The sequence below is a fragment of the Harpia harpyja genome, chromosome 14, assembly GCF_026419915.1.
Source record: "Harpia harpyja isolate bHarHar1 chromosome 14, bHarHar1 primary haplotype, whole genome shotgun sequence".
NCBI lineage: Eukaryota > Metazoa > Chordata > Aves > Accipitriformes > Accipitridae > Harpia > Harpia harpyja.
This window is the reverse complement of record NC_068953.1, coordinates 32,345,962-32,373,619: the sequence shown is the minus strand read 5'-3', so window position 1 is coordinate 32,373,619 and position 27,658 is coordinate 32,345,962. Positions and strand designations below refer to the sequence as shown.

The window sequence follows — 27,658 nt, the reverse complement described above, 5'->3', positions numbered from 1 at the left end:
TGTGCTGTGGTCCTGTTCTTGCCTGCCTGGGTCTTGTTCCTTGTGAGGAAAGGTGGAAGCTAAGTTTCAACAGAGGACTTGAGAAAAACTCCCAAGTCCTAGAGTTTAGACAAGCCCAGGATATCCCTGAATTACTTAAGACTAGTTTGGCGAGGACGTTATAAGAAATGTACTGATTTTTTTTATTTAGATACTTTTTCAGTCTGTAAAATAAAACCCAAACATTACATGTTACCAGGTTTATTTACTAAAGGCACCTCCTTCAGTTCAATCAATAATGAATATGTCTGGCAGAACCTGCGTAGTACCATTAAATTTCACCCAAGTTCACTAATAAGGTAGGGTAAGGTGAGAATTTCCACAAAGACTTGGTTGTGCTAAGGTGGGTATGAGCATGAAAAGCAGATACTTTAGGAGGGCATGTAAAACGGTGCCCGTATAGTGAACTGTCTTAAGAGCCCATTTTTGAGTGCCAATGTGTCTTGCTTCCAGCTAGTTTGGAAGGTCTTAACCTAGAAGCCTTACTCTATTCCCTGAGGTCAGATAGATCCTTTTGTAAAGTCTGTGATCAGATGACATAGTACTAAAATATGATGCCTGTGTGGAATCAATCGCTTTACAGCTCATTGTTTAATTGACATTTTATGTCCAGTTGCCAAACCAATAGTGTAGCTTGACCTATAGCTTAAACTATAAAAACTCAAGAGTTGTGGCAAAATACTGGGCAAGGGAGGGTGCCAAGATACGTGTGAGGTTAATAGGCAATGGAGTACTTTTTACTATTGTGGTATCTTGTTTTACAAGGGAGCTCTAAAATATGTTTGTTCTGCTGTAATTCATGCATAGTAAATACACAATGCTTACATAAAATCATAATGGGAAATGCCTCTCATTCAATAGGGACAATTCAGTTAGCAGATTTTGCTCTTCTTAGACAAAATTTTTTTTCAGATCTTTGACATCTGGGAATATTGTCTTTAGGTAGTAGTAATTTGTATATGACTAACCAAGGCAGTGCCTTATAGTTGCTCATCAAGAGAATCTGAATATCGAAGGCCAACGGGTTATAGGGCGAGATGCTCATATAAACTTTTATTCTGGTGTATATTTGTTGTTAAGGCTTGATTCATTTATTTATTTTTTGGTTTTGGTACTGGTCAAAGCCAGTGGCTGTTTTAATATTTCTTTTTGTATGAGCAGGAACAGTTCCTAATAAGAAAGAATGAAGGACAAAAGTTACAAAATCAAAGTCATATTTTGCAGAGCAAGTAAGCTCAGTCTGCTTGTGGTTGTTAATATGCTTCATTAGCAATGCAGTAGGCTTCCCTGTCGAATCATATATAAAGGAAGAGATAGGTCCAGGAAAAAATACCATGCTTCAGCAGTTAATTTCTTCATCTTTCTGGTAGCACAAAACTTTTCTTGGGATCTAGAAGGCAAATTGAGAATTTCAAGATTAAGTATTTTAAAGGATCAAAACCAAATGAGAGATACTAGGAGGAGGAACAGTACAGGAACGTAAGGCTTCAGGATTTGAGCTAAAGGGAATCAACACAGAAGATAAGGACATTTCAGAAAACCTAAATAGCTAGTTTGACTTGATTTTAGGGAATGGCAAGATAAGTAAATGTACACTGCAGAGGTGCTGCTTGATAGCTAGTGTTACAGGTTATAAAAATAGGACACTTTCAGACACAGAAAAGGACAAGTTGATTTCAATTGTAATGAATCACTGAAGCTGGATTATATTTATTTGAGAATTCTGAAAATAGTTATGTGTGAAGTGACTAAGCTGCTAAGAATAATGCTCAGTTTATCATTAAAACTAACTGTTACACTTGGAGATCAAACTGCAGGAAATACCTCACTTTTTTTTTTTTAAATAACTAAGTGAAGTCCTTGGAATGATAAGCTAGTGAATCTATGTTTAAAAAGTAGCCAATGGAAAAATTACCTGGTTAAGCATGGCATGCATAGCTGCTGCAAAAAGGGAACTAGGTAAACAGATCTTTGACCTCACTTAAAATTAGTAGAGTTTTTTGAGGATTTTATCAAAAGATTGCCAGATGCAATAGATGATGTATATGAGTGACAATTAAATAGCTGTGTGAGGGGAAATATAAGATCCAAATTTCAGAATTGGTCTGCACTAACTCTGTGTCTGCACAGGGGGTAAATTAAGTTGAGCTAAAAGTTTGTTACTTTTACACAAAACAGATGTTAAATATATATATTTGAAATAATTGAATGTATTTGGTTTGGCTATTTGTTATGTCTTAGCTGAAGATTCAAAAATAGACTTAAGTCAAGTAGAAAATCCTGGGAATACCTTGTTTTAGCAGCTAAGTAAGGTGTAGAGCATCTCCTTTGACAGACTAAATAGTGGGTTTTGGTAACATTGTAGGGTGTGAGCTGAAGCTTGGTGAAGTCAGGGGAATTTTAGTTTTTTATTATGGCAGCAAGGAGAGTATTGTCGAAAGAAAAAGGAATTCTGTTTGTACCTCACCACCACTGTGTAACAGTGCTACTCTTGGTTAGAAAGAAACAGAAAATATTGTTATTTCAGTTGGCGAATAGGGGTAATGAACTGTGTGCAACTTCACCATGACAGATGATTTGAAATAGAAAGACTACACAAATGTGTTAACAAACTTGATAGCCTGAGATGTGGTGTTAGGCTGTACCTGTTTAATAACAGATTTTCACAGGAGAAGATAACTGTGTCTTCTGTGTTGCTCTCACCCAGAGTTGAATGGACTGATTTCCTTCTGGTTCTTACATGTCAGCAGAGATCACGAGGTTCTGAATAATGATGTGTTCTATATATTTTTAAAAATCAAAGAGTTGTTCTTTTCTTAATTTTCTCTTGAACTAAGGAATAGTCACTAAAGTGCAACTTGTAAAAATTAAGAGGAAAAAATAAGGGATTTTTTAAAAATTTGCATCTAGCTTGTTTTATGTGTTTCTTAATGCTAAATGTTAGTATGCTTATTTGATGTGGACTGACTGGTGACTATATGAGTCCAATTTGATACATGTCTCTGATTACAGTGTAATTTTGCTGACACTTAGGAGTTATGAAATGTGATAACATTATTATGCTTTAAGAAGACTAAATTTGGCAAAATTTTCATAAAACTAAAAATACTCTTGGTCATTTAGGAAAATATGTGTCATTAAAAACTGAGATACTGTTTGAATTTTCAGAAGGTATGTTGGAATGCTTACCTTAGAGTTGGTTTCTTAATTGCCATTCATTTGATGTAGTCATTGACATTGCATTCAGTTTGCCTATTTGTTTCTTCCTCTCAAACCTTAGTGTTAGTTTAATGGACTTTTCCTTTTTAAAACTACTGCCATGGTCTTTATAATGGGGACTTCTGTCTCTTTCCACAGTGAAGGGAAGTCAGAAGTGTGAGCTGAATTGCCGTGCGATAGGCTACCGCTTCTATGTGAGACAAGCTGAAAAGGTGATAGATGGGACACCCTGTGACCAAAATGGAACTTCGATCTGTGTGGCAGGGCAGTGCAAGGTAAGGCTACTATCTTTAGCAAGTCTGCCTGTAGACCGTCTATGCCATATTTAATTTCTGTAAGAGGTTGATACGAGTGTACCTGTGAAATGGTGTCTTGAACTTCTCTCTCTTTTTTTTTTTTTAAAGTCGATGTGAAAAATGTTAACTTTTATTATTACAGGTTTTATTTCTTAACTAACGTTTCTGTCTACTGAGAACAAACTATGGAATGCTGAAAGGCTGGATTCAGAAGGTGTTCTGGACACAATTGAGGTGACTTCCAGTGAGCTTTTTCCACATATTTAGCTCTCTACAGAAGAGGTTCTAGGAAAGAATCAGAACAAAAAGATTGGAAGCTTAAATAAGAGAGAAATAGAATATCTTTCTTTGATTAAACTTCAGAGCAGAGATATATTTTTCAGTCTGGAACATAATGGTTTATTCAGTTATGTGTTTATTTTGATGTTTTTTTAGCTGGTATTAGTGTAACTTTTCTGATTGGTCCATGTTTGTCATTTTTAAGAATCAGGTCTTACCGGCTGTCCATTTACTCAGCAGTGATGTTTTTTTTAGAAAATACTTGAGCGAATGGTTATTTTTCATGGGTTCAGAAGGAGCTACTGTGTTGACTTTTTGCAGTCTGCTATGTAGATTGCCTTTGTAATGAATAAATACACTGCTTTCTGTGAGATGGTAGCAATTTTAAATAAAATGTTACAGTTTTTAGAAAAAAAAAATTTGTAATCTTTCAAGTAAGGTTAGTGAAAAATAAATTCCTAGCAAGGGGCATTTGGCGCCTGGCTGATGTTCCCCATATATGTTGGGAAAAGAAGCAGGAGTAGGTCAGATGTGACTCATGAGCTCAAATGGTGAAAGGTCAAGTTCAATTTAAATAGTTGGTTTGCCAGAGGAAATCACGTATGAATACAACCTTTTCCTCTGCATGTCCAGCTTCCTCTTAACTTGTGCACATCTGGACAATGCCATGTATGTTTCTGTTCTGTATTTCTGAGTGCAAGCAAAGCCATAACTTTGAATCTCCTTTGTAGATGATAGATCTGTGTGAAGTTGATTATTCTTTAAAGCTTTCCTTGATCTCAAACCAATTCAGAAAGGGCCAGAAATTTGTTTTAATTACAGTTCTGATCTATGACTCAGAAAACTGAAAAATAGGTTTAGTATACCAGCTGTTATATTTTCCCAGTACTGTGCAACTACAAAAGTGTATACTGATATATTTGTATTGGAGGTCTGGGATAGAAAGGCAGTGTTCAGCAGCCTAGTAGGAGAGTGTTCTGAATTCTGAAAATCAGCCATTGCCTGTGGAGAATGCCACTTCCCAAAGCTGCATATAAACAAACAACAGGTTGTGAATCCTTACTGTGAATATGTGACTTGGAATTCATAGAATTGTAGAATTCAGGTTGTAAGGTACCTGGGAAGGTCATGTAGTTCAAACAGGGCCCACTGTATCAGATAGCTCTGATGGCCTTTTCCAGGTGAGTTTTGAACCTGTTCCAGTGTTTGAGCAACATTGCAGTGGAATCTTTTTCCTCAATTGAAATTCCCTGTATTGCAGCTTGTGCCCTTGGTGTCTCAGCCTGGCACTGCACATCTCTGAGAATCTGACTCCATCTGCTCTGTTACCCTTCCATTAGATGTAGACAGCAGTGAGATCTTCCCATAGCCTTCTCGTAAGGCTAGGAATTCCTAGGCTGTAGTAGTTTTTTGGTTTTGTTGGGTTTTTTACTTTCTTTTTTGCTATGGTGTTGAAAATAGACCTAAAAATTAAAATCTCGATGTTTATTTAAACTGTTCTTCAGCAACGCTTAATGCTCAGTGAAGTGATGTAGTCTATCATTCTTAAAGAGTTAAATAGAACCAGTTCTGTACTGGTGCTCAGTGCCTTATAGGCAATAAATTGCCATGAGAAAGCCAAGATAAAGCAGGTAAAGGCACTTCTTATTCTGTGCACTTTGTAGGGGTTCTCACTACAGCAAAGTAGAATGAGAGCATGAGGTGGGAGAAGTTGAGGGAGTTGACATCATATGCAGTAGTATTAACTGTACTTGTGCAGAAGGCTGAGCATCAGGGGCTTTGGGAGACACATCTAGCTAAAATATTAAAAGGTTTGTATTTTTCTTCTGAAGAGGAACTTAGACATTCTCCAGCTTCTTGCGATTAGTTCTTTTGATCTGTAACAGTTGACTCCTTATTCATTACTTGCAACCTCAGTAAAATTGTAAGGTGGATGTCAGCTGAAAGAGACTTGACCTGTTCAGCCACGTAATAGTTACGTTGAAATTTTGTGTGTGTGTAAAACACACTCTACTTTTCTTTGTTTCAAAGTTTTGAGTTAGTATTTGAGGGAGTATTCTGAGATACGTATATCAAACTAAAGGTAAATACAGTATTACAGCTTCACGGTGCTTCGAAGCACTGTCATTATTGACTCAGTTCTTTTTTCAGTGATTTCCATGGTTCAAGATTAGAAAGTCAGTACTACATCTTTGGTGAAACTGCCTCTAAATAGTCAATAGCATATTTGCATTTGAGGGAAGTTGATGATGTTATGTCAGATGAGATAGGCTTCATTCTTCTTAAAAGTACTTCATGTTTCAGGATAGATTTGTCTGTATTAAAATAACTTATCTTGTTCCTTTTTTATCTGTTCCATATGTAGAATCTCATGTTCCCTATGATTTACAGATGAATAAATGAGATACACAAATGAATATTCAGTTGCATATATTGCCTGTGTCCTTGGACTCCGAGACTTTGTATCCCACTTGTGTAGGCAAGAAAACTAGTAAAAAGAAATGAAATAATTTTACTTAACACTGATATTATGCACTGTAGAGTGAACATGGGTGTAGCTGAAGGATGTAATGATTAGAGAATCAAATAATTTAAGTTTTTTACTGTCAGATGCTTAAGATAGTATTTTTTGGAAAAGTTGTCAGCATTTACAGTTAACTGAAAATGTTTCTTGAGTAAAGAAGCTTATTCAAATCTTTGTACTAGGTAGCTCTTCCTTAACTGCACATTATTTTTATTTTTTTAAGAGTCAGGTAATTTAAATTAACCATCTAAGGAATTTATGGTCTGTTATCACCCTCTGTTGGACATTTTGCTGCATTACCAGTAGAATAATATCCTTGTGTTAAAAAAACATGATCTGGTTTCTTCCCAGGACCATTGTTTCTGGTTAGTATTTTCAGTTTACCTTATTCTTAGAAACAAAAGATGGAAAATGTTGCTATAATAAAAATTACTTAGAAACAGAATAAAGAATACGATAGAGACAGGTTTACCTTCATTTGAAATAAAAATTAAACATGTATGAAGTAAGGTGTTTCTCACTTCTCATTTTTTAGCTATTTAAAACATTATGTAAGGCAACCACAAGTAACATTAGTTAGAAGTTCTCAATATATAAATTGCAGTCACACCTGTTAACACTGAAAATACGTTAAAGGGAAGTTTTGTCTTAATGTCAAAACCAGAATGTTTAATACATTAATTGTCTCCTTTTTGTGTTGTTAACCAATGTTAGGTAGAATAGTCTTTTAAAACAGAAGTATTGTTTAATCTCATCAGCAAAGATAAAATATAGCATAAGAGAAGATTTTAAAAACAGTAATATGTACAAAAGTCCTTCTTAAAGCCTGGTTGTTGTGGCCATTACAATATCATGCAGGAAGGTTAGAACCGCTGTATATTTCCGAGTACCTCTGAACAGCATCTCATTAACCATTTTCTTAGTGTCTTTTTTCACTGTTTACAGTTCTTTTGTTCAACTGGCCTCCAGAGTTGGAAGTAAAAACTTCATAACTTGTCCAGCACGAGAGGTGATAGGTAAAAGCTCATTCTTCAGACATAGTCCTTTAATAAACAGTTAATATGTTCTTATGATGAAATATCCTAATTTGTTTGTTGTTTTTTTCACTTTTGTATTCGTCTGTGACATTGCAATAACTGGCGCATACCATAATGCAAGTACTACAAAGAAATTTTACTCATCATGGAAATGATTATGTACTTCCTGGTGTAGACTAGATGCTGAATTCTAATGAAATGAAACTGAAACCCTTTTAAAGCAAGTAAACAATTGTAAAATAAAACTAGGCAAAATAGGAAGAACCGGGTGATATTCTACCTATGCAGAAGAAAGTAGTATAGCAATGATCGTGGTAATCAGTGTTATTATTTCTGTGTAAAATTGTTTTTCTGCACATTTGAACAATGTTCTTTCTGATGAATTTTGGAAAGTGAACAAGCTTTTTCATTGACAGTCCTATTGAGTTCTACTTCTGTTTTTTCAAAATTTTTATTTAGTGCCATAGCTGGTTATTGCCAATATATATGCTTTGAATATGTTTCAGTATTATTGAGTATCTGTGTCCTGGTTTCAGCTGGGATATAGTTAATTGTCTTCCTAGTAGCTGGTACAGTGCTATGTTTTTGAGTTAGGTATGAGAAGAATGTTGATAACACTGATGTTTTCAGTTGTTGCTAAGTAGTGTTTATACTAAGTCAAGGATTTTTCAGCTTCTGGAACCCAGCCAGCGAAAAAGCTGGAGGGACACAAGAAGTTGGGAGGGGACACAGCCAGGGCAGCTGAGCCAAAGTGGCCAACGGGGTATTCCATACTGTGTGACATCATGCCCAGTATATAAACTGGGGGGAGTGGGGTGAGGGGATGGCTGCTTGGGGACTAACTGGGCGTCGATCAGCAGGTGGTGAGCAATTGCACTGTTCATCATTTGTATATTCCGATCCTTTTATTATTACTGCTGTCATTTTATTTGTGTTATCATTATCATTATTAGTTTCTTCTTTTCTGTTCTATTAAACTGTTCTTATCTCAACCCACAAGTTTTACTTCTTTTCCCGATTTTGTCCCCCATCCCACTGGGTGGCAGGAAAGTGAGTGTGCGGCTGCGTGTTGCTTAGTTGCTGACTGGGGTTAAACGACGACTATCTGTCATTTGTTTTAATACATTTACTACCCCTCTCCTAATTAAATTTTCACAGTGCTGTTAAGTTAAAGAACGCCTACCAATGGGGCTTCTTCCTGCTATTCAACTTGCTATTTAGCCAGAAGTGTGTTTTTTCCTTGTTTTGAGATATTTTCTGCTTGTTTTAAATCAGCATATACTTTTTTTTTCTTTTGGAGCCAGTGGGATGATCCTACTCAGTAACTTTTAAGTTTAGAAGAAAAATGCGAGTAGAATATTGAGGAGGTTTTAATAAATAAAGCGAAGTATGAGGAAAGAATGGTCTTAATTTTGGCCTTGACCATAATTTACTAAATGTACCTATAGGGAGGTATGTTGCATGCGTTTTTTGCACTCATCTAGGATAGTTCTGCTGGAAGAAGTCTTTCCCAATACTTGGGCAGGTATGAGCACTGACTTGTAGTTTTGGAGACAGAAAAAAGGTTATTTGTGATCTGCGAAGCAAATCGGTTTTGCAGAGATGTTGGTTACCACACAGTGGCGCACTTTACAAAAGTATTATTTAGCATTTCACATAAAACTCCATTTGTGGGGGAGCTGTGGATATCTTCTAAAGGTACCTGAAACAACTGTTTTCTCTCTCCTGACTTTTACATTACATTTTCTCTTGCATTGTAGTTTATTTTCATCTTCCAGTTACCTTCTGAAATTAACTGAAAATGTCTGAGCAGTTTTAAAACACACACAGTGAGTAACTTCAGTAGCAAAATGACTGGCAATAGAGATTTTACTTGCCTTAAAAATAAAATAAAATCGCATCAGATGTTGAAATCCTTGCAAACTTTATAGGGAAGTAACTTAAGTCAGCTATAGGAAGCATAGCCAAGCATGCTACATTTCCATCAGAAAAACATGATTGGGCAAGGAGCTCTGCATTTGGAACTCTGCTGATGTGCACTAGTGTCCAGGTAAGAGAACTATAGGTGGCATTATTGTTTTAAGTTAGGGAACTCTTAATGGCTGTAGCATCAGAGTACCAGATCGGAATGATAAGAACTGTGTACTTTCTGTAAGTTAGGGGTATTCTCATAACTCATCTGTTGGAATATAGAGTAGTGCTATGGTTCTTCTTGTAAGGGTAAAGAATCTGTTTTGTGCAGGAATCTCAACTTGGGTAACGTTGATTGCTTACACTTCAAAAAAGGGTCTGGGGTGGATTTGGGTTTTTTGTGTGTGTGCATGCCTTCTTGAAGTTGGAGCCAGACTTCTGTCCTTTTTCCATCCTCTTCTATTTAGTTTGTATGTTCTTCTGAGCAAGTATTCTGTACGGTGCTAGCTTCTGTGAAGCTTTTCTCCTTGTTCCTTAGTCAATACAGTGTTCATTTTTTATCAATAATAATGTGAGGAAGAACCTAATACCTGGATTAATATTGCAGAAGCAATGGCATGTGCTTATCTATATCTGTCCATCCGAATTACAGAAAATGTTTGTGGTTGCTTGTTCATCTTGCTTGGTTGCTCAGAAGAGGGGGGTGTATTCTTCACTGCACAGGAGCTTTGTAAAGCTCTCTGCCTTGAGATACGAAGACTTTGAAAGCAGCCTGAGAAACTACCAAATCAAACATTGGTCTGTGCCTCAGTGGCATGCTCTGGGCAACAGTACTTTATTAGCCTAACTAGCACAAAGGCGAGTGAAGATTAGTGTCAAGCATTGTTTGTATTTGAGGGGGACCAATGTAATGAACTGTTTCTAGTTATTTGACCTTATCCCTAAAAGTGGGCCTTGAAAGAGTGAATTACTTATGTTGTTTTTTACCATGGGAGCCGCCATGTTAAGAAGGTGCACGCTGCAGAGAATTGTCACCAGGGCTTTGCCCAGGATACGATCACACACAGCATATGCTCTGTGGAAGGGGAGAACTAGGTTGTGGAGCCTAATGGCATTCAGATGCTGAAATGCATTTCAGAATCAAATGAAAATAAAACCTCTAGTTTGTTAATATTCCAGGCTTGCTTTTTTCTTGTTTTTTATTTGGTTTCTATCAGTAGTAGGTGAGGACACCATGCTCTGAGCTCAAGACCTTTTCAAGGAGTAGGTAGGATGCATTCAAAGAGGCAAAAATCAGCATTTTGCTAGATCTTTATTTAGTTTTGCTCATACTGTGTATGGAGCCTCTGTTGGAGGCGTTTTCTTTCAAGGAAAAATGGTTGATCTGTAAAATACACCGTAAAAGTGAAAAACTACAGTTAAAATAGAATGTGCTCTCTCCTTCTGTCTGCCTTTTCATTTATACCATTATAATTCTTGGCTGTTGGAAGTAGGATTCTTCATTGTTTCTCTTCACAATGACTTGCTAATGCTAAGCATTGCATTGGGAAACACCTGCCTGGCATTAATAAGGTGTTAAGGGAAGAAACAGGTTCCTAGGAGCTAAGCAATAACTCCTTTTGCCGCTTCTTCCCTTTGTTTGCATAGTTTTCTGTTAAGTGTTTTACAGAGAGTAAGTGAGCCTCTGTAAGTTTTCTTGACTTCACTCTCTAAAAAGTCTTTCTGCCTTCCTCCATTTATAAAGCAACACTGAAATTTTTTTTGCCATATGATCTTTGGCCATGACCTAATTTAAGTTGCTTCTGGTAGCTGATACACAGCAGGTGCAATCACTGCATGTAAAAGATACTGAAAGGACAACTTTACTACCTTTGAACTGAGCTAAAACTGATGTAAAATCTGATGATAGGAAATTGTGAATAGCAAAGCATTCAAGTCAGTTAAGTTCAAACAAAATGAGTAAGCACTAGATCTGTATATTTGTTCTTGTTCCCTTGTCTATCAGCCTCTTGTCCTGAGAAAGACCTCATAATCCAGAGGATGGAGCTCCTCACTCTTCCATGAAGCTGCTATCTGAATCTACAGTTCTGCACTCTTTAGTCTCATTATAAATAACACAGTAACACAGATGTTATCAGGGTCAGATGTTACTTACAATGGCATTTAACTATTTATCCAGCCCATATAATACAGCATTTATACTAGTGCTGTGTTTTGTTTGTTTTTTTTCCCCCAGTTTTAAGCCAGTTATGGGGGGACACTGTTCTTGATTCAGTTCAAGTTAATGCAGTATAGGTATGGAATAAAACCCACTGAAATAACCTTAAGCAGGCATGAAAATTTTTAATTAATTTAATTTAATGAGAGTGAATTTATATAAGAACTGCATGTCATAATTGTGTACATAACCTTTTTTTTTTTCCTCCAGCACTTGGAACCCCAAAGCGAGATTTCACTGTTTGTTGAACTACAGCCTGTTAAGAAACTTGTGAAAAGAGGCAGCATAGTTCAATAACATTAAAATTTGGCTTACAGCTCTAAGTACTGGAGAAAAATGTTATCACTGTATGTTAAAATGTTTTCACCAGAGCTGCTGGGAAAAAGTAAAATAAAATACTTATGCTAGAAAAAGCCTGATTAAACAGACTTTTTTTCTTAAGTGATAAAAAATGCCCATGTCAAATACCTGAGGTAAAATTTTAGTCTTGAAAAATGTCCTAATCAGAATTCAAAAAATTAAATGCTTTGTAACATTTTATTTATCATTTCAAGTTCCGTAGCCTATCAATAGAATATGTACTTGACATTAACTGATGCTTATAATTTTATTAAATATATTCCTTCTTTTAGATCAAATTATCTACATCATTTCTTAAACGGCAAAGAGGAAACAGCTTCGTTGTGTAACTCTGAAGATTTAAAAAATAAAAAACTAGAACTTCCAATTATATTATATCTTACATAATTGTGTAACACTATAGCAGTAAAAAAAATTATGGGGGGGGGAAACCCCTACAAAAACCCCAAACTAAAAACCAAACAAACATAAAATGTTTTTTTAACTGCTTTTAAATATTCTGCATAGCACATTGCTTGGAAAATGTTTGCTTTACTTCAGTTTGGAGCAAAAATAGGTGCTGAAGTGCACCATAGAATGGCTAATCCGAATTCTGATTATCTCTCTGTGCTCCACTCTATGTCTCTGTTTTCCTGTCAAATGTAGTTAATAATATATAACCTGCCTATCTGAAGCAGCTTGAGACGTAGGGAGTTGTGTGTAGCTTTAATTTGTTCTTATTTCTGCAGTTCTTTTTAACAATTATTTTGCAGATTCAGATGTCTTTCTAAAAAGGTAGAATGTAATCCTTAGTCTGCAGTATGCATCTGTCTTTATAGGTTGGATAACAGTGTTAGAAAACACATACCAGCTTTGAGCTTAATTGTATCACTACAAAAATAGTTTTGAAAGCAAATGCTATTATCTCTAATGATTAAGAGACATAATTAGGGAAACTTACTACATTTGAGGTGCTCTCCTCTCTAGTTTCAAAATAATACGTTTAAAAAAATACAAAATAAAACTAAAAAATTTTAAAGTTTTCAAGAATGCTGGGGATACTAATGGAATAGAAAATAAAAATATTGTATGTTGTTGGGCCTTGTTTTTTCCCCTGATTAAACAGATTGATATATATTAGGCTGCAAGTGAAGCCAGGTTTGTTTATTAATCTGGCAGTATTCCCTGGGCTGGAATAATCAAATGGTCACTCTTGGGTGTTATTGACTTTCTCTGGGTGTAGCATTGAGTATATACTCTCTTCTTCAGTCCTTGACTCCAAGACAGCTGATGATCCTAGCAGCTGAAGAGTAAACCAACCTCTATAAATCCCTGCCAGTCTTTTTTTTTTTTTCCTGTTCCTATCTTTTAGACGTTTTTTTCAGCAGTTTAGTGTCGCATCTTTTTTTAATGACAGGCTTTTTAGTTTTGACTTTCTTGTTTAAAGTTTCTTTTTTTGCTTGAAGCTGTTGATATAATTTTAAGTGTCTTTCTGAGGCCTACAACTGGCAGTGTTTGCTGGGTAGGAAGCGAGAGAGATGAACTTAGTTGGTTTTGAGTTCACAATACAAACAGCAGTGCATGCAATTTAGTAATCCTCCCAGTAGAGTCTCGTTGTGCACCTAACATGCTTTTAAAGAAACAAGATAAAATCCTGTAATACAGTAGTATACTACTATCAAAGGATGCTGAGAGTGTTTATTAAGAAACATTCAGTAACACACCAGTCCTTTCACACGGTTGTTCATAAAAAAACCTAAGCCCTTGATCACTGGTTCTGCTTCTGCATTACTGGTTTTCTGCCATGATGTGGAAATGAAGTGTAGACAAAAAAAAAGAAATATGGGTAAATATACAAAATAAATGTGATCTCAAAACTATTCCTTTTTCTCAGTCATTTTCCAGAGTATTCATGAATGTCTTCTAACAAAATAAGCTATGATAGCCTGTATTAAGATAGCTTGCAGCATGGTGCTGCATTGACAGAAGAGGCAAGCTGATGAAGAACTGTGTACTCTGTACTGTGGTTGAGGTGGAAGTGTTTTATGTGATGTCTCTTATGCAGGAATTACTAATTTATAGTTAATGCCTTTTAAGTAACCAAGAGAACCAAATCTGTTTTGTGTTGCGTTACAGCAGTTCAAAGAAAAAAAAAAACCAAGAAATTTCAACCAGTTGAAATTCATTCGAGGAAGATGGGAAAGTGATTGTAAAAGAGAATCATGTAGCTAGTGCAAGACCCCTCTTCTGAGGTTGAATAGGAAAAGGAAACAAAGTAATTTAGATTTTATTGCAAGGAGACAAAGAGGACTGCTCCAGAAATAATGTTCTGAAACTCAGATGTAAGGGATCTGTTTAACACCTGGACAAGCAAGCAACAGGGAGAAAGTTATGGGGACTGACTGCATAACTATTCATTCTTGTTCTCTTATTTAGAACATGGATGAAAATTTTGCAATTATTCCTAAATTATAAATGATGTCATAAAAAAAAAAAAAGACCCTGATCTGTGGTTTTAGTTGGCTGGATTATGTTTCTTGTGCTAGAGATCAGAGCTTGGAAATGTTCAAGACTTTCAGCATCTCATTCTGGTGATTAGGTTAGAATTCCCCAAAACGGCTTATAGATTCCTCTCTGCAGAATGTCTAAAGAGATCCCTGCACCTTGATTAGATGCCTAAAACTAGACATTGCCAGTAGTCCCCCAGTAGACAGAGTGGTATTTTGGCTTATTCTCTGTGTGTTGTATTTATGTCAGTAGAGGCTGTGATGCATCAGTCAGTTCAGGATTGGGCTGCATCGGTTTTGTGCTATTGTCCCAGGGAAATCCTGGATAGGGGAACTTTCTCACTGCAGGATGTGTGTTGTGTCATGCACAAAAATAAAAATGAAGAATCTGTGTTCTTGAAATGATTATTGTCTGGTAATGTTTATACTAGAAGACTGTCAGTGTAAAGAACTACAAATGATTTTGTAACGATAAGCGGGAGTGGGGAAGTTGTACAGTATTAGAGCAGGCTTGATATGGTATGACATATTTTGAGAGAATTCTCATTTGATTGTGTACTTTCTCTCTGCTTGCTTGCTGAGTGTCTGTTAGTAGAGTTTAACCTGCAGTGGGGTTGGAATGTGTAATAAGACTACTATAAGTTATTACAAATGAAAAAAAAAAAGGCTATGTATGTATGCTAGAGACAGCTTATTAGCAGATTGAAATGTTCACATGGCACATGGGATCATGAAGTAGGAGGGAGGCTATTTATGAACATTTGTGGGGAAAAATAAAGGCTTGTATGTGTGAGGATTTATGAGGTGAGTGCTAAAACAATCATTGAAACAATAAATAGAATTAGTATTTCATTTTAACTTTGATTTTTATGTTACTTTCTCTGTCAGTTTGAATCCACGCTGTCTCCTATGATGTCCGTGGTCTAGAGATCACCTTTTTTTCTTCATTTGCAGTTGGATAACCCTGTGCTGGTTTGTGGCTGCACCTCCTTTGTGCTAGTACAGTGTTTTAGCAATTATGCGGTTGACTAGTGATATTTCAGAGCTCATCCTCAGGTCAGAGTTCTTAGAAAAACAGTATGAAAGGATATCTATTGCTAAAGGTTTGTTCTTCTTTTACAGTACTAATATATGAACTGGTGACAGGTTAATATTGGTAGTATTTTAATTACTATTACTAGTGATAAAATTACTGATAAGATGGAAATTTTATTACAATTCAGTCATTTCAGAAACTTTAGAATTTAGGCACTGTAGGATTTTTTTGGTTAACTACAAAACTACTAAGAAATAATAATAAACTATGAGGAGCCAGTAACCCAGAGGTCTTAATGAAAGTAGAAGAATTTTTAGAAAGTGATGATAGTGCAGCAAAATGCTGTCTGACCTAAGCTGTTTTTTACTAAGGAGCCAAATAGTAAGTAAATGCTTAATTTTGTTTTGATGATCTTTGAGAGCAAATTGAAAATACTAATAAGAACTGTAACAGAATATTCCAAAATACCTATTATTTAATCAGGAAACTGGAACATCAATCTTGGAAATCTGGTCTGCAGGAAATTAAGTATTTAGGCTTTGTTTTCATTTAACTACATTATAATATTACTTTAGAGCCTGGAAAGGGTCCAGTGTGTTTTTAGGCACTTCTATGAAAACAAAACCTACAATTTTGATAGACTGGGATGGGCAAATTTGTCACGTGAATAAATAAATCCTTGGGAGCAAGATACATAAAGACAGTAGTTCTGTGTGTGCATATATTTTTCTTTTTATGCAGGCACTTGCACACACATATATAGATGCACCCAGAGCAAATAGTTAAGAAGCTGTTCTGTCTTAAAATATGCTTGAAATGTTGTCTTACTGTGTTAAATGAAAGCCATGAAAAAAGGTACCACTGTGTGAGAAACACAGAAAGACATTAAATTTGTGGTAGTGTATGTGTTAAAGAAGAGACACTTGGAAAACGGGAGAGTTCAAGCCTTACCAATACGTAATGGAGACCTGAAGTCACCAGACTATGTAGGGTGGCTGGTGGTTTGCTTCTAAGAGCTAGTATGGATTCAGACTCCGTTCCAGTCAAACTGGCAGGGGTGTTCAGCAGTAGATTTCCTGTGTGACCTTGGATAATTGATTTAACCTCTTTGGTTGTCGTTAATATAGCACTGCATAAGGATACCTGAGTGTGTGCTGAATGTGCACACTGGACCCAAAAGCTCATTTTCAGACTTGGTAGCCCTGTTAAGAACCAATTTTTTTAACTGAGGTGGGACCCAATAGTATTGTGACTTTCCTCCTTTGGGTGGCTTGCTGGGAAGTGGTTCTTGTATCCTCCACGTGATGCATCTTTGTCCCAAATGTGTTCTTAATGCCTAGATTCTCCATCTCAAAAGTGAGAGTAGTGTGGCAAATCCTTGTTTTATAGGTTAATACAATTTGTGAGACCTAATGGTAGTGAAATGTACATGGGGAATGGATTAATAGCAAAGTGTTGCACTTCGTTGTAACAAACCGGTTTTTTGTAATTTCTGTATCTTTTGACCACATTGATCTGCAGGAAGTTGAGCAGAACAAAGATGTGGGAGAGTATTCTCAGGGAAAGCAAGAATGTGAGTCATAATCCTTTGCTGAGACCAGAGTTTCAATTTTGATGCAGAAGCTCATGTTTACAAGATACAGTTTAGTTTCACAGGAGTCTATGCAGAGTTCCCTTCAGTTTAAATTTCACATTGGTTAAGTTTTCCCATAAGGGTTTTGAGCTTTTCTCAAAAGCTCAAAATAAAGCATTCTGGATGCCATCTGGTACCACCTCAGTCTGTGAAATTTAATAAGATTAGATCAGAGATTGTAAAGCAGCATACAGCTAGATCAAAATGAGCTTGTTCAAACTTGGTTGAAATTGAATTTTTAACAGAACCTGAAATCAGCCAGACTTTCTTGTGGCTTCGCAGTGAAACTGGCATCTAGATATTGACAGTTCTCCCCCCCCACCAAGTGTCATGGTATTTGACTTTTCTTGAAGTCCTACAAACTGGAGTCACATGAATGTATCACAGTTTAGGTTTTCATTTAAAGTAATGTAAATTTCCAGTTTCCATGGTTGCTAAGAGAAATAAAAACCTGACTAGATCATACACTTAATGGCTCAGACTTCACAAAAGCAGTGAGGTGAGTTCAAACCCTTATTAAAAATTCTATTGATTTGCAAGTCTTTGCCCTATTTTGGGGCCCCAAACATTTTATTGTAATGACAGGTTTTTCACATTGGCAAAAATAGCAGCAAAACTTGAACAAAACAGAACAAATGTGATGTTATTACATAAGATTGACATATTTAATCCTTTTTATGGCCACTGCAGTCACAGGAATATACTATGTTGTTGCTGATGATGAGATAATCCAATTTCCTGGAATTCTGACAATATGGTATCTTTGAACAAGAGTATTTATACTTTGCTCAACGGAGGAGTCGTCAAAATGCTTGTGAATAACTCCCCTCTTTGTAACAAACTGTGACACCTGATCTGTTCAAAGTCTCTTGTAAAAACCTAGTTGAGCACATGCATTAAACTTGATCGATTTTCTTTCTAAATTGTGGTGCATTTAAATGTATCAGTAATGTCTGCCACGTGACATTGTTAGCTTTGTAGTTTGACGCAGCTTAACCTGGCATCTAAGTGCATTTCATGAAATGAAAACTTGCCCAAGGTTAAAGTTGTTGTGCCCACAGTCAAGCAATCCTAATAGTTCACTGGCACTATTTTAGTATAGTTTGGCTTGTGTGTAGTTTTAACAAATCCTGTGTAGTGGAAATTAGAAGCATAACTATGTATGTATCTCATAGCAGGGAAAGATGACTTTGAAACAAAAATCTGTTTTCTTCTATAAGATACAAAATGTTTTTACAGACATTGCCTTTCCCTTTCCATACTAGAGCTGTGCCTATAATTTTAGTAACTGTCAGTTGCCAGGATGTTGACCTTACAGAAATTAGAAATGTCAGACACTTGTTAGTTACTGATATTCGGCTGTTGTTGATGCTATTTATATGTAGTCTGGCTTATTCTTCTCAGGTTCATGACCGCACAAGCAACTATGATGACAGAAGCGGGAATGTGTGTATCGGTTTGATTCCTATGTAAATATGAAAAATATCTGCAGAATACTAGAGAGCAACTTCAGAAACTAGTTACGAGTAAAATCAGTCCTCTAATCCCAAACTTTTCTGTGACGGAGGCACCTTCTTTCCCTTTCTGTCCATGTTTATTCCCTGTATCCCAAGCTGTTTTCTGTAGAGAGGTGTAAGCCTTTACACACAAGTCTAATGAACTTATACAGATGTTTCAAGTGTGCATTGGTGATATCTTAAAAAATGCAAGGTGGAAGAATTGCTTAGTATAATGTTTTTGAAGGAGATTAAGTTCCTGCTATAGTATTAAATACACGTTCTTACAAAGCAGATGATGCTTCTTTAACACCGTTCATGACATACGATTACAGCAAATGAATGTAGTCTTGCTTTCTTAGAAGGGTTGTTTTACACCATAGCTGTATCACTGATTTGTTCTCTTTAGCACACACACAGTTTTACCCAGTTCAGTAGGGTGGAAAGTATGATGAAAGGAAGAATTGGGATTCTCTATGTGTAACTTACTTGATGCTTCTATTGATGATAATTGGAGCAGAACCATATGTAGACCATTCTGCTCTCAGTTTGCAGTGACACTGTTAAGAAAGAGCATTCTGTAGAGGAAATAGCAGCGGACTTTGAAGTCTTACACAGCTTGGGTAGTATGAGAAGGAAATGTGTATGTTTCACATACATGTGCAGTATGTGCACTACAACAAATAGCTTGAAGAAAACATGGCTTTAAATCAACTGGTACTTGCTAAGGTTTGGAAGTACTTTAGGGGTTGCATGCAAGACTACATTATGGCAGATTAGCTAAAAAACAGTAACCACCTGTGACTATGATGCTTATTCATGTCAAGCAAGAAATAATGCAGCCTGGAATTGCTGCAACTGGAGACTTAAGATAATCGCATTACCTTTCATTTGCTGTGGGCAAAGGGTTACACAATTATTGTAGCTCTGTTCATCTGTATTAACGTTACATTTCAGTAACTAGCCATAGCTTGAGTATTGATTTTACACATATTAGAAAATGAATTTTCCTAAAAGAATTTAACCTTTTTAAAAAATGTCATCTTTCAGAATAGTCCTCTTAATTTTTCTAGCAGCTTTCATGATCCAAAACAATATGAGCCAAGGGGCACTGACACTGTTCCCTTGAGGAAGAGAGGTAGCTGATAGAGGGGAAATGGAGTAAACATACTTACCAGAAGAGAACCCAGGCCTGCATCTCAACAACTTCAGTAGCATATTGAGCAATTTTTAGCAATTTCATTGCTGCTGAAAGCTATTTTAGGCTAAAATAAATTAGTTCAGTACACTTCATGCTGGCGTTTGAGATGGCGGTCTTCTGGAGAGAATCAGAAAGATAGCTTGGACGTCTGATTTCTCCAGCTGGTCCATCAGGATTCAGGAGATCTTTTCTGTTGCTACTGAGGAAGTTGTCACTTCAGTAGGAATACTCATTGCAACAAATTGGTAATACTGGAAAAGCATCTTCTTGTTCTGTTTCGTTTTTTTTCTTTTGGGATGCAGTGAATGGTGAATTGTTTCCTTCTTGGCAGCTTCTTTGGAAGCAGGCAAATTTTAAGAGTGGTAGATGCCTCTCTGCTGAAGAGGACATTAGTTACTATTATTCTGTGAGAAACCAGTGAGTAGTTCTAGGATCTACTAGTTATTCTACAAAAATTGGTAAATATGAATCATGCCTTTGCATTCAATGCAATAAACATGCATGAGATTTTTCTGAGAGCATTGCTATCTAGTGTGTGTTACATGAATTCAAAAAGAGTATGTGGCTTGGATATAGGTTTTTGTGCTTGCCTCATCTCCCCGCTGCTTTTGGTGCTGTTTGACTTTAATTGCTCCATTGCTTAGATGTATTTTTATATTTTAAGGACTACATTAAGCTATTTTGATCAGCACTTGAATCATCTTGAGGTAAAAATTCTACACCTTTGTCTTTTTGAACATTTTTCTTCGGGCTATTCAAGCCACATATACCACACATGCATACAGGTAGGGCTTATGTTGTTTTTGAAGGTAAATTGGCTTTTTAAATTCAAATAGATGCTCTTTCTTTGTATTGTTCTGCTTTATTACTAGGATTTGTTCAGTGAATGAAATGTGTTTAAAACCTTTTATGTGAAGCAGAAATGTATTTTGGGGTTTTCATAATTTTCAGTACTTAAACGCAAAGACCAGTATGTCTGAATTTACCTTAGCCATTCCAGAACATCTTTTTGGGGGTTTGTGTTGATAGACCAAATCTCATTTTATTATAGCTGTGTATGTGTCTAAAGCTGAAGAACAACTTGGCTAACCTTGTCCACTTTTTAAAAATAAACGTTCACACATTTATGTGGTTAGTAAGTATTCCTGTTTCACAATTTAAGATTCTCATAAACAGCTCATGTAGAGAAAAGTGTGCCTCAAGGTGTCTTCAGTAGTAAAATTGGAGAAGGACTGAATGTGAAATACTGAGAGTTTTGAGGGATTATGCCTTCACTAAAGCTTATTTAAATAAAATACAAACACAGGCAAATTGGACCCTAAATTATGGGCCAGATGACTGCTTAATTTTAAAATATTCATCTCAATGTTTGCTGAGAGGGAGGAAACAAATTTTAAAGTAGGTTCAGGTGGCCTCATGCAACCCTTGAGTGTTGTAAAGAAGCATGATCTTTCCATCAGATTATTGTTGTATTCAATGGAAGAAATAGGTATGCATTGAAACTATATTTGTGTCTGAATACCCAGTATTTAAACCCTTAAATAGGTACAGTGGCCTGTGTGGAAGCAGCCTAAAATGTCTGTATTCTTTAGGACTGGAAAATAGTTGTCATAACTGTATGTGTCTCCTACCATGGCAAGCCTTTATTTTAAAGGGATTGTTGCAGTTTATGCTCACATTTCAAGAAATGGGGCATGACTGAAAAGTCTTTGACCTGTGGAAATGCTACCTGTGCAAGGATATTGTTTTACAGCCTATAGAATTTTATTAAAACAAATAAATTTTATTACTGTGAGATTTGTTTGAGTTGGCTGTATGTGGTAGATGCAGTTTATCTTACGTGCCTGAAGTTTGTAAAGCCTGTTTGCCAACTTGAAGTCCTAATATGACGGACGTGACTTCTGAACTCTGGAATGTTTACAGTGGACTCCTAGACTGCTCCAAGGTCATTCACCTCTGTTATGGACACTAATGAATTTGTACAGCTACTAAGGCTAGACTGGAGCTTGGAATTGCTTTTGTAGTTTGTTTCCCCCCTCTGATATAATTATAAGGCTTAAATTTCTATTCTCTAGGAGAGCAAGACATGAAAAAAAAAATCATTGTTTTGCAAGTAGTACTTGTACTTGTGATTTTCTTCAACCTTCTATACAGCTCTGAGATCATTGCTGTTTTCAGCAAGAAAAGCAAATGGGATGAAATAGATTTTGATATCATTGTTTCTGTTTTCCTTAAATATTAGTTGCTCATTCTTCAGTCCAGTCTTTATTTGACTTCTACCCCTGTTTCAGTGATAACTGAAGTAGTAAATCTATATATCAAAAAAAGGGTAAAGCTAAGAATTTTTGGGATAAAATTTCTATATAGATGTCATTGCTTGTTGCATATGATTTTCCAGGAGTATTATCTTGCCTGTGCAGTGTTCCATCAGTAACACAACATGAAGATGATCGGACAGATTCATTGCAGATCTATAGTCATCTTAGCTTTTAAAAGTAACTTTGTGGAAAGTATACTTCATGGATGCTTTACTGTCCTTGTCACTTGTCCTGATAAAGATAGTTCACAAGACCAGATACTGGAGAGAACCAATTAAAGCAGCCCAAAAGTAGATCATGAACAGCATTGTTAAGTAACTGGATCTTCCTGGACTATAAAATGCTTGATTTCTGCTGTACAGTGCTTTTTAAAATGTGGGCTTCCAGTTGTTGTTGCTTAACCTTTCAGTTGTACCAAATACTTAAAGCAGCGTATATTTCTGTATTATTCAGCAGCCAGTACAAGCAAACCATGATGTACTTTCTGTGAATCTAATGTATTAGGAGTTTAAAGCCTTGTGTTTTTGTAGTTGTATTAGTTTTAAATTCTGCACTCTGATATCAACCAGCCAGTGAAAACAGTACTTAAGAAAAGCTTCAGGCTTATTTTTGCACTATGAGTCATTGTTAAAAAATTAGTTCATCTTATTTTCTCCTGCAGTGCAGCTTTGCTGAGCAAAGTCTAAGTATAACTGAAACTTGGGACCGCATCTCTCAGAAAATGCTTTCTGTAGAGTTGTTCTTCTCATGTTAAACTTTCTGGTAACTATTTTATAAAAAGGTATAAAAAATCTTACCTGTCAGGTGTTTGATCATTTGAACTGTCAAGTGTCTAAGTGCCATTCTGAGACACAGACAATTATTCCAGTCTCATTAAATAGAAAGGTTTTGGTTTCATTTTTATCAGAACCATGTTATCTTTATCGACCTTGCTTGCTAGGAAGCATGAGGAAGACTCGTCAGTCTCAGAAAAATGTTACTCGTATTTTCAAATCATCTTAATAATATAAATGAAACCATTGCCATTTCATATGCTGACAGTTTCTGCTACGTTTGCCACTAATCTCTTTTGAACATCAGTGATGCAAAGGGGAAGAAGTCAAAAATCCTCAGTTTCACCACTTACATTGTGTTCCAGCTGTCAGGTTTTCCTGTGTTTAATTTGCCATGCCGTGGCAAGAATGAACCTTGCCTGGTAGGAGCAGTTCCTGAGTTTCATGGACATTGACATGGGAGGAATTGTTCTTTTGCCTTTTTTTTTTTTTTTTTTTTTTAAAAAAAGGAATGTAACATCCTTTTTTTTTCCTGTGCGGTTTTTGTAACGACATTTTCTAGATTGGATTAGATGCAAAATGGTCTTATCTTGGATGAGTTTTCCAGGCACCTCTTTCAGTTTCTCAAATACATTGCTTTGATGTTCCTGTCATAAAGTAGGTCCCAGTGAGAGAGGCTGTGTTTAAAAATGAGAAACACCGTTTATAAGATTTTGTAGCATATCTTGTTTTGGAAAAAAATATTGCAGCTTTTGAGCATTTACAGTGCAAGTAAATGCAAATTAAATTAGATTATTTTGCTACTACAATTATTTCAAGGCATTCTGTTGGAAAATATTGAAAATGGGTATTTTTTGGAAGCATCTTCTATTTCTTACAAGCCTTAAAGGTGGTTGAAATTTTTTCCAATTTTGATGCTATAGTGAGTCTAGTGGGATTTGGAACTATGCCCCATCGCTTTGAGAATTATCCCAGTCACCATGCTGCTTGATACACTGAGCATAGTGTTACCTACCAATACTGTGGCAGCTGTTCCACTTCCTATAGAAGTTACAGCTGTTACTTGGAGGGAGTGCCACTTTCCAGGTAAGTATCGATTGCAGGCTCTTGAACCTTTCCCTTTCTTATTCTTTGCCTCAGCATTGAGTAACTCCCACAGAAATTGCCAAGGAATTTAAAGTGTTATCCCACATTCAGATCAGCTGTATTTGCTTGAGAACACGTGAAAATTTTGGTAAATCTTGCTAGGTCTTGGAATTTCTACATCTTGGGGGTGTGCCCTCACTCTGGGCATTGAGGAGTACTAGGAGGAGGTCATTTCCAGTATCCAGTAAATTTTTTAAGTTAGCCTTTTACTTCTTTTATTTCAAGTGCTTTAAAATGAAATGGTTATTCTCAATTGGAATGCATTTTAGTTTGACCCCTTTTCTTCTCTCCGCCTCCCCCCCCCCCCAAAAAAGAAGCATTGTGCCTATTTTTAAATTGATCCAAACTGTTTACTTTCTCTGTTTCTGTGGAGCAGAGAACTTATAATCAATAAAAGAATTAAGTAGAAGTCGCAGCAAATTTTTAGTTGGTCCAGCAGAAAAGAGGCTGTGACTCTTAAGAGATTACCTGATAACAAGGACGTAGGACTGTGGGACTCCACAAGTTGCTTAGCTGTTCATCACAGCATCTAGCATTACAAACTTATTTCCTTTTTTTGACAAAATTTGTACAAACAATTCATTCACATAATGATTTTTAAAGTTCTCCATTTAATAAAACCTAGAGAGGCATTGTTGTAGAAGTTTAAGCTGCAGGACTGAATTCTTGATTACATTAGTGCACCTAGTTGAAATTATATTCCAAATTTAGACTTAAGATACGTTGTTCTAAAAATATTTTAAATTAAGTTCAGCCCATAAAAAGAGGGGGAAGTGTCAGTGCTCAGCAGTGTTGGACAATTATGTTCCTTAGTAACTGGATGAGTTGCGTGAGGCAGCTTAAACGCACCTGGAGAAAATGCTTGTATGCTCTAGTATTAGCTTTTCTTCTAGTTACGATTTCCAACACCTTTATTGAATCAGTGTACTTAAAAATACTCAGTTTAGGTTTGAAGGTATCTTGGTGGAATTCAATAGCTGGATTCCCAGTTAACTCTGATTGTTAGGATTTTCTGTAAAGATAGTTAAATTATTTTTGAAGTTGTGCATATTCCCTAGAAAGCTGCTGTGCCTTCTTACAGCTTTACTGAACATTTGTTCTCCATTCTGCTTATTTCCTTTTTTAAGGGCTTGGGTCTCGGCCAAAGAGCACAATTATGCTTACATGGGCCTTGATTCTTAAACACATGCCTAACTAAGCAAGTAAGCAGTCCCATTAAAGTCAATGGGATTACATGCATATTTGGAGTTAGGTGCAGGCTTAAGTGCTTTGATAAATTGAAGCTTTACTGACTGACTGAGTATTGTAACACAAAAACCACAGATATATTAATGAATATGCTTAACTAATGTATCTCCCATGGATAGAATCAGAAAAACATATTTAGTAGGGAAAAAAGTTACACTAGATGAAAAAATTAGTAATTAATGACAAAATCCTCAAGGAATAATGAGCATTGCTGTTGTTACTGAAATAGGAAGTCCAGCATATGCTGCATTTTTTTAGTGTATATCAGTGGGAAATAATTGCAGTTACCTAATACAGAGAGTTACAGTGGCAGTAGCTTATCATATCTTGAACAGCATCATTCTAAGAGCTGGCAATTATTCACATGGGACTTTCAGCTCTGTACTTTTACTGGACTACTGCAAACTAGCCATTTCCTTGAGTGACTTTACTTTCTGAATGTAAAATTTTCTTTGGCTTTTCATTGATTTCCAAGTAGAAATCTGCATTCAGACAAGGCAATACCATGCCTGTTTCCCATCAAAAAGAGAATTCAGGCAAACTTAAGAAGCAAATAAGTGTATTTCTGAACTGGAGTCTTTTGAGAGAGATGTCACAGCAGTCTAGTGATCAGCATCTACTGTGATACTAAGATGAAGTTAGCAAGGCTGCATTAATTTGCGGACTTATACCCATGCTTGTGTCTGTTTTGGACCAAGGCCTTGCCTGACAGTAAACCCACCACTTTCATAGCTGTGGGAGCTGACCTTTGTCTGTTGACCTTGGAATAGTTCCATGTGATTTCTCTGATTCTGCATGTGGCAGAGAAGTATCTGACTCTGCCTGGGAGGGAAAGGCCAAAAGCCGTAACAAGACAAGAAAAGTTGCTTGATCCCCTCAGCTTGCTGCTGTCTCTTCTCTTGCTCTCTAGCAGTTACAGCAGTAGCAGTGACAAGTGGCCAGAAGGAGACTGTGGACAGGTGAGGAAGAAATCCCTTCTATCCAGGTTGCTCAAATAACTCACTGAACAAGGAGATAAGAGATTTGTTTCTCTTTCCCAATTTTCTCCATTGCCATGGCATGATCAAAATAAATATTGTTCAGATCTTAATTCATATGAGCATTTTAAATCTTCAGTTTGTACTTGTGTGCATGTCGTGGTTTAACCCCAGCCAGCAACTAAACACCACGCAGCCGCTCACTCACTCCCCCCCACCCAGTGGGATGGGGGAGAAAATCGGGAGAAGAAGCAAAACCCGTGGGTTGAGATAAGAACGGTTTAATAGAACAGAAAAGAAGAAACTAATAATGATAATGATAACACTAATAAAATGACAACAGCAATAATGAAAGGATTGGAATGTACAAATGATACGCAGTGCAATTGCTCACCACCCGCCGACCAACACCCAGCCAGTCCCCCGAGCGGCGAATCCCTGCCCCCCACTTCCCCGTTTCTGTACTGGATGGGACGTCACATGGTATGGAATACACCGTTGGCCAGTTTGGGTCAGGTGCCCTGGCTGTGTCCTGTGCCAACTTCTTGTGCCCCTCCAGCTTTCTCACTGGCTGGGCATGAGAAGCTGAAAAATCCTTGACATTAGTCTAAACACTACTGAGCAACAACTGAAAACATCAGTGTTATCAACATTCTTCGCTCTGAACTCAAAACATAGCACTGTACCAGCTACTAGGAAGACAGTTAACTCTATCCCAGCTGAAACCAGGACAGTGCATACTGTGAAATCAGATGAATTTTTTCTTAATCTTTGAAGAATTGTTTTTTCTGAAGAGCCTTTCCTCCCTCAAGCCCAGTTAGGTAACTGCACAAGCTTTACAAGCAAAACCAAGGAACTTTGCAGACCCCAGAAGGTCTTTACTAATCTCATGAGGGCAGTGAGCTCTCGTCTGAGAACATCTGCTTTACACAATATCAGGTATTACTATAAAATTGAATGCTTTTCAGATGCCAAACTGTGGAGGCTTTTTTTCAGCCCTAGCATAGAGTTGGTTTCGGACTTCAAGTAACAGTTACAAAGTTGTTGAAACTAACAGATCGTGACCCCGAATGGACTGAATGCTATGATACTGTTCAATTGCTGTCTGCTGCTGTTTCTGACTGAATTTTTCCTTAGGGAATAAATAGGTCAGTGCGAAGGCTTATGAGAAGAAAGATGTGTGTTGAGATTGCAAGGTTTCTTTTTTTTTGCCTGTGCATGTATGTGGTTTTTTGTTTTGTCTTGGGGACTTGAGAAGTTCAGGGAAATGCATAAATTTAAGTTTCAGGATTTAATAGTGAAACGCATGAATTTTATGTACAGCAAAGAATAAATAATGTGTCTTACAAAATCTTGGATTGTATTTCTTTACATTTTTGGAGTTTTTAAAGGTGTAAGTATAACAACATAGGCAGATATTAATCCCTCCACATACTCCCAACAGGATAGTGCTGGAGATTA

General features: G+C 36.6%; 1 protein-coding gene across 1 annotated transcript in view; it reads left to right on the top strand.

Annotated features, from left to right (window-relative positions):
• Nucleotides 1-27,658, top strand: part of THSD4 (thrombospondin type 1 domain containing 4) — a 339,077-nt gene that overhangs the window by 133,162 nt on the left and 178,257 nt on the right. The window contains exon 7 of the mRNA XM_052808192.1: nt 3,397-3,533. Within this exon, the coding sequence (XP_052664152.1) occupies nt 3,397-3,533 (137 nt within the window). The remainder of the gene's footprint in view (nt 1-3,396; nt 3,534-27,658) is intronic.